At 36.8% G+C, this 8,464-nt stretch overlaps 1 protein-coding gene and 1 pseudogene across 1 annotated transcript; both read left to right on the plus strand.

The window, feature by feature from the left end:
- Positions 1 to 1,563: 1,563 nt before the first annotated feature.
- LOC148298901 (uncharacterized) lies at positions 1,564 to 2,741 on the plus strand (annotated as a pseudogene).
- A 2,092-nt stretch (positions 2,742 to 4,833) lies between these two features.
- Positions 4,834 to 7,890, plus strand: LOC148298902 (transmembrane protein 222-like; the record flags this gene model as incomplete). The annotated part of the gene is made up of 3 exons (XM_088276549.1): positions 4,834 to 4,878; positions 7,381 to 7,503; positions 7,773 to 7,890. Coding segments are annotated over exons 1-3 (286 nt in total), but the record flags the coding sequence as incomplete, so codon positions are not given.
- Positions 7,891 to 8,464: the final 574 nt, after the last annotated feature.

Below are 8,464 nucleotides of genomic sequence, written 5' to 3' on the forward strand. Positions count from 1 at the left end.
TCCCAACCCCAACCCCAACCCCAACCCCAACCCCAACCCCAACCCCAACCCCAACCCCAACCCCTTGGGATTTTCGGGGATTTCAAGGATATTTATGATATTTATGATATTAATTTTGGTGGTAGCGATTCGAGGCTTTGTGATGCGAGGCCTTGCTATTCTTCAGATTATTGATGTATTGCATCTTCTGGGATAAGAATAATGGACGAAGCCCTTCCATTAGGCCATAACGACCCTTAAATATTCCAATCCAATTTGTGATACTTGCACCCAAAGAGCTCTTCATAATTGAGCAACTCCAACTCATATAAATTTTTCTTATTGATCAGTTAATTTTATTGCTTCCTAATGTTAGCTTTACAGAAATTAATCAATCGCTCATAATTAATAAGCTTGTTCAATAAAAAAGGATCTGCACAGACCTCCTCTACAAATCTTTATATGTTTTTGTTGCCATTATTGCTGACGATGGGGATTTTATCTATCTGCTGATTTCCCAAACTGAATTATTCTGATAATGTCGATTTATAAAGTGGATGTTCTCTAGAAGTCTGATGTCCGTTTTTAGGGTATTTCTGATTGTTATGGCTGCTGCTGATGACAGTTGATTTGTGAAGCTGCTTTGAATGAAGGGAGTTGTTGAGTTAAATATTCGAGGGATGGAAGCTGGAGTATTTAGAGAGTCGAGGGTTGTTTGTTTTGAGTGATTTGACTCGAGTGGAGTTAGAATGTAGAGATAGTGTTGTTATCTTCTTCTCTAAATTCATGCTGGGTGATAATAATTATATATTTATATGCTGAATATGTTGGGATAGTTTGGAATATGATGGAATATGCAGGGTATGCTGGCAGTAGTCACTATCACCCAATGTCAACCAACATCGGCAATACTACCTGAAGTAATGTAAAATCTATTTAAAAATATTTTAAATTTCATGATATCATATTATATTCTTAGTTGACTCAATGCAAGCCACCCAAGGCATTCTCAAGAGGTTTAGGGAGCTCATGACCATTCGAAACATTTAGATTTATGTTCTCCCAAGGACTGACGAGCATCAGGTAACTGCCTTTTTATATTATAGAGCGAATATCTTTGCCCCTGTGATGAGCGAGTCTCTTTTCTATCAGGCTTCACTGGCTCAAATGCTATTGCTCTCATCACTCACAAAGAGGCCCTGCTCTGGACTGACGGTCGCTACTTCTTGCAGGCCTAAAAGTAGTTGCATGAAGGCTGGACCATGAAGAAGCTCTTGGCAGAGGAAAAGAAATGGCATGAGCATATTGTTTAAAACTATCCGAAAAACTCGAAAGTCGAAGTTGATGGCAGGCTCATAACTTCGAGCGTTGCTAAGGCTCGCGAAGAGTTTCTGAAAAAGAGCGAGTTTGAAATTAAGTTTGCTTCATCGAATCTCATCGACTAAATATGGAATGAGAGACCTAAAAGTAATGCCACTGAGATATTTGTGCATGAGTAGTGGGCAGGGAAAAGCCTCCAATAAAAAATAACCTGGATTCGCGACCACATTAAAATAAAATGTGGAAATGGAGCTTTATTTACAGATTTAGGCGAAATCGCATGGGTCTTGAATTTGAGATCGGCATAAATTCCCTATAACCCATTCTTCAAATCTGTGCTGATTGTCGGGTTGGAGGATGGAACGCTTTATCTGCCTAAAGGCCATCCTTCCACATAGGCAAAATAAATAATATAGCATCTTTCTAAGGTGAATATTTCAGTCAAAGTTTACGACGCTTAGTTTCCTGAAAAGCTGCTATATGTGCCATCCGACCTGAACTACGATATATATTCTAAATTAGCATAACCAATTTAATGGAATGGAATTGGTATGTATCGGGCAGTTCGTAGTCCGAAATAAATTGATGGCTTTAGGAGATGCCATACAGTGGATGGCGTTGCTATGGCTAAATTTTGGTCATGGAGATCGAAATTAGAGCGAGTCGATGAGTTCTAGGCAGCGACTTATTTGGATAATCTTCGTTTTAAGCAGGAACACAATAAGGGCTTGAGCTTTGTTACAATTAGTGGAGGCGGGCCAAATGCAGCGGTTATTCATTACCATCCAACAGATAAACACAGCTCTATTGTCGAAAAAGACATGATTCATTTAGTTGATTCGGGAGGGCAGTACTTGGATGGAACAACTGACGTAACTCGCACATTTCATTTCGGAAATCCGACTCCCCAAGAAAAAGATGCATTCACTCGAGTTCTACTGGGAAACTTGGATATCGAAAGGTCGAGGTGGCCGTAAACAGTTAAAATGACAGGGACGGAACTTGATGTCTTAGCTCGAAGGCATCTCTGGGCAAAAGGACTCGATTTCGCGCATGGAACTGGCCATGGGGTGGGATACTTCGGGGGAGTCCACTAAGGCCCAATTGGAATATCCAAATACAATAAGGTAGTGCTCGAGCCCAATATGATTGTCACCAATTAGCCCGGCTACTATGAACCTGGCAAATATGGAATCAGGATCGAAAATATCTTAGTTGTCAAAAGAGATTAGAATTCCCTTTTAACCTTTGATAACCTGACTTTATGCCCATATGATAAGAATCTCTTAGATGCCGAATTGCTCACTCTCAAGGACAAGGAATATATCAATCTTTACCATCAACGAGTTTGGGCTTAAATCTCTCCAAGAATCCAAGATGATCCTGAAACATTAGAGTGGCTACAAAAGGCAACATCTCCTTTATGATGAATATAGCCATAAATTAACGCGTAATATATACATCACATTACATTACATTGGAATTGAAACCCATACCACATCAACAGATCACATATAAAAGATCACATATAACAGATCATAGATCTGAATTTTTGAATATCAAAAATATGTACAATTGTGTTTTAAAATCTAATTTGCAATGCAATAGATAAATTAATGCGCATCCATTTATTTTAATTATGAAATAAATATATTTATTCATCATTAACAATGGATTGGGAATTATGGTGTTTATGAGTAACTCTTTTTTCTTGTTCTTCGGGGGAAGGCTCAAGGGATTGAGTAACTACTGGATCATAATTTGGCACGACTTCTGTAACAATCTTTCAATTTCTCCAGTAAACAACTTAATTCTCAAATATAGGAAAGAACCTTACATTTATCCGCGAATCTCTTTCCCTCGAGAGTTGCATTCTTCGACTATTTAACGAGGGGTTGCTCAGCTTCCTCTTTTGAATGATTGAACATGATTTGATATGAAGTATTTGAATACTGAATGGTAACCATGTGATCACTGTGGTTGAAGCAATTCATGAGTGCATGAAAAATTACTTTAAGCCCAAGCATACTCTAAAAAGAGGCTCGAACTTTGTAAGCATGCTACCTTTATGACTTTTTGGCTCCATCCGCTCAAAGTCATGTCAAAGTAGCATCTTACTCTTGATGCTATATATGTATACAATTCTCAGATTAGTTGCATTAGTTTCCACATATTCATATAGGACTAACTTATTATATTCAACATTATATTCAACAGTCATATTGAATAATAAAATAATAATAATATATTAAGAATATATTAATAATATATTAATAATATATTAATAATAATATAACAATAAAACCCAAACAGTTCTAATACTAAAATAATTTGTCATCAGGGTTATTAATAATTTTAATAGAAATGTATGATAAATACAATAATACTTTATTATAGTGCCAGCATGTTTGAATAGAAACTGCATACATTTCAGCAACTTCCTGCCCGACGTACTGCCATGATTCATAGAATAGAGAAAGATCGTAAAATAACTGATATCTTCTGTACATTTATAGGGGCTGTCTTCGCATTGGTGATGTTCATCTTGGCCTTCGCACTTCTCAACAAAGGTATTGGTTTCTTAATTTGTTACAGATAATTACTTTAAGACGAACTTTCCGACTGATTCAGATAACAACCCCTGTTCATATGGCATTAACTAGCAGTTTCCATACATTTACTTCCCTGATATTTCGAATGCAGCATCAGTAAGAATTATACTATTTTTAGAGAGTCTGTGTGGCATCATGTCCGAGTCAAGACAGCCCATAAGTCTCATGTCGACCCAATTCGAAGATAAGCGATTGTTCGCATATGAATGTGTACTCATCCAGCGTCCAGTTTGAGAGATTGGGTGGCTTTTGTGCCCCAAATGACGAAGCCGCAAGAAACCAACTCATTACTAATCTTCACCTTAATAACAAATGGAGATTCCTGAATGCTTATGATGTGATCCGTATATCGCTGCTCGTTGCATTAGGTATTGGCTTAATTTGGATGATTCTGGTGCAAATAGTCCCTAAACTTATGTCAGGGTTAGCTGTAGTCTTCGCCAGTGTGATCCTACTGATTATTGGCATCTACTTTCTCATTGATAATCCTAAAGGGTGGGAGGGGTTAGATGCTCTCAAAATAACTGTATGCATATTTCTGATACTCTTCGCCATACTCTTCCTCATCATTCTCTTCCTCTATCGAAAGAGAGTGAGTGTCACAGGATGCCTACTCTACTATGCAGGCAAGTTCCTCGCGAGTAAACCAATTAACTTCATCTTCATCCCGATATTCATACTGTTGACAGTTGGACTCATCGTCCTCTGCTTATTTCAACATCTGGCTTACACTTCTCATAGCAACCCTGAAAAGCCACAAGGGGACATCTATTTGCACTCGTGGATCAACCCGATTCTCACCATTCTCAATATCATATAGTTCATTTGGGGGATGCAGTTTCTCAAAGATTCATGTAATGCTTGTCTTTTAATTTAGTCAATTTCATGATATCAGGCAATGCCTCCGAATGGTATATTCAAAATGGTCGAAAAGCGAACTGCTGCACTCCAGTTTGGAGATACTTCTGTAGGAATTTCGGGTCGGTTGTAGGCGGCTCATTCCTCAACGCTTTCTTTAATTTCTTTGATTTCTTATTCGAAACTCTACGCTGCTATCCCGAAGGAAAGTGTGGAGCCTGCGCATCCTTATGCAACAGCTTTGGAAAATGCTGCTGTGGGGTTTGTGACTTAGTCCGCAACGACGCATATGCATACATAAACCTAACAGGAATACCTTACTGTAATGCAGCAAGAAACTGCTAAGTTTTATGCACCAAATCCGATTTATTCGTAGGAAGCCAAAGCGTAATGTTTTTCTACCGATTGTGTGCCCATACTTTTTGTGTTGGCCTTACAACACTGCTCGCTTACATTATGATGAAAGCCAAGATGGACGGGATCAACTTTAAGAGTTTGCTAATTGTCATTGTGTTGGCCTACTGCATTGTGACCTACTTTATTGATATCCATGCAGATGCTGCTTAGGCTCTGCAAATATCATATCTGGCTGAGTTATAGCTGAATCTATCACATGGAAATTAATTTAATTAGGGCATTGCAACTGATTTCTCGGTAATTATATCGTTTATTTAGGAAATGAGAGGAGAACTGCGGAATCTGAGCCGATCTCAAACATTTTGATTTAAATATACATACATAAACTATTGCCAAAACTGATATTTATCATTATTAGACTTCAGCATATTGTGCTAGATATATCAAATGTGCTCATCCCGAATTGTTTTATTTTTTATGGATTTTCCGGAGTTTTCTGTAGATTTATTTCTGTTCTGCTGTCAAGAAATTGGGGATAATTACATTCACTTTTATTTCATTTGTTTTGCCCTTTATTGCGTATTTTGTATGAGGGCTTCGAATAAGGATTGTCTCTCCGTTTTGAATTCCTGGAGGTATTTTAATTCTCTGGTTTCCACTTTTTGTTTTTGCGAATGCGTATCCTCCTAATACAGCTTCAAATATGTTGATGTTTAGTTCGTTTAACTGCTCGTTCCCCGCACCTGCATTGCAGTTCTGTTGATTATACTTTGTCTCGCTTTATGAGTTATTGGTGGAAATAGTAATAATAAGGTCTCCATATCCCCCGCGCTATATATTCTGATTACCTCGACCTTTCATGACAATTTTTTATATCCCTTTCAACTTTTTTGGCAGAGTAACCGACTCACTTACTTTTTTATTAACAAAGCCGACATTATGACAAGCCGAACAATCATTCTTAATTGTAAAGCCCTTCCCTTGACATTTTTTACATGTATTCAGTCGATCATCAAATCCTGATTTATGGCAATACTCACATGCAATTTTTTTATAATTCTTTTATTTCTAAAAGGTGCATCGATGGCAACCGACCTTCCTTTCGAATTATACTAATTTCTATGAGTTCAGCTCACTACTTTGAATTACTAATTTGATGTGAATGTCGAGTTTGTCATTACTTGCTTTTGTGGGTGATTTCTTTTTCCTTTTGCTTTTGTTTTTAGAATCAACAAAATCGCTAAAATTGTAAAATTCTTCGAAATTAGCACTTTGAATGAACAGCTCGTTGATTATTTATTAATACTTTCGATATTTCTTTTTGAGGAACCCATTTTTAATGAATGAATTGAAAGCTCGTTACAGATTACGAATATCCTATTAGTTCATTTCATTAGTTTTATCCTGAGAATAGTCCTCCCCTGGATCTGCATTCTACGGATTCGATCCCCAGAATTTATTAGAAGATCCATAATAAAATTATTCAGAACCACCACCCCGAGATTGATTTGCATTTTGATAGTTATAAAAATTCCAATTACTTGATTATTTTGGTTTCCCGTTTGTCTCTTCTGTGTGATTGCCCATTTTACTACGCCGACTGTCACTTTAATTCTTGGCATTGACTGCATGGGTGAGCTTTTCATACGCACTTTAATAGATTAACAGATAACTTATGGATTTCATTAAATCGATTTGAGCTGATTTCGTTGTTGAGATCGGGATGATGAAGTTTTGCTAGTTTGTAGTATGCTTGCTTTATTTCAGCAATGGTTGCATTATGTTGCACTCCGAGTATTTCTATTGTTAGGAAAGGCTTAACATTAGGGTTTTTTGAAACTGAGGAAGTATCTGAATGAACCAAGTTATCGGCTAATATGCCTCATTATTTTAATTTATCGGTGGATACAAATATTAAGGTTTATATGTTTATTACAAAATATATGCAATGCTATGATACTCATCGGGTCTGCTTATTATTGAACTCGTGAATACTGATGCGATTTGATTGTTATGAAGGGTTGTGAATATGAAATGCCAAAGAATACAAACATTGAGGGATAAAATTGAGATAATTAAGAAGACATATAAGAGATCATTATAGTTGTTTTTACTTTGTTTTACAATTGTTGCCTATTTGCTCATTTATAGCAAATCAAGTATGTTAAACATTATTTATATAAAGCATCCCATCATGGCATTCTAGCTTAAACTCAAACATAGCCCAATCGAGTAATTTCAACTTCCCTCATAGCAACAGCCCTCCCAATTCTACAATGACAACTTATACCCGTTTTGCATTGTCTGGACAATCCTCCCTTGCATCACCTGGTTTTTCCCTGTAATTGGACACACAGGCGCATGCGAGTATTTCGATGTTATATTCTCATAGCTCAGAGGGAATAATTCATGATTTCTTGGGTGGACATATCAACGTACTTATCCTATTATCGGCTATGCACAGAAGAAAGATATGGCATTTTGTTCACCTCGCAAATACGTCCAACTTGATCTTAACAAAATAGCAATGAGCAATAATCAAAGCCCACAATCCGATCAGGAGAGAGTTAGGTTCTATGATCAATGCTTAACCCAAGCAAACAACTAATTCTCAAAACTGAGTGTATTTATGATACTATTTCATAGCATAACTTAGCTTGCAATAACTGCCACCATCACGTCGCCAGATTTCTCAACCTACTGAACTATAAAAATAGAAGCAATTGGACACAGTTCTCCGTGTTTTGGATCTTCATTGCAGAAGGTAAGTATGTGAAATGTTGGGCATCATTGCAAGTCTATGCATTGTTCATAGGAGCAATTGCAGTAGTTGCTATTCTACTGACCATCAGTTTGACAACCAAGAACAATTTGTGAGCATCTCATAGGTATATGTTAGTTTGCATAGATATCATGAGCAAATGATAGAATGAATGAACAATTAATTGTAAATATATTATTAATATATATAATTACAATGTATGAATTTGATTTCGATGCGCCAAAGTTTTTTGATTTGCATCTGCGTGAGAAAATAACAAACAGAATTGAAATCGACGTAAATAATCAGAATGACTTATGGTTCTTGACTGAACATACTTAGTTGACACCCATAAAGCAAACAATAAATAAGGCCATAACCAATGAAGATAATAAGACTGGCAATGTCATTAATATTCATGAAAGTCTGCCAAACGAGAAACTGAAAATTAAGGAAACAAGGACAAGAGATAATAAAAAGCAACTCAAGCGAAGCAAAATGTCTTCGATCAAATCAAATGACTCGCTGTCTATTCCATCTCAGAAATATCCGAACAATTCGCGGAATCCAAACTTTC

This window comes from Brachycentrus maculatus, unplaced genomic scaffold (assembly GCF_059751285.1).
Source record: "Brachycentrus maculatus isolate JH-2025_06_01 unplaced genomic scaffold, ASM5975128v1 h1tg001511l, whole genome shotgun sequence".
NCBI lineage: Eukaryota > Metazoa > Arthropoda > Insecta > Trichoptera > Brachycentridae > Brachycentrus > Brachycentrus maculatus.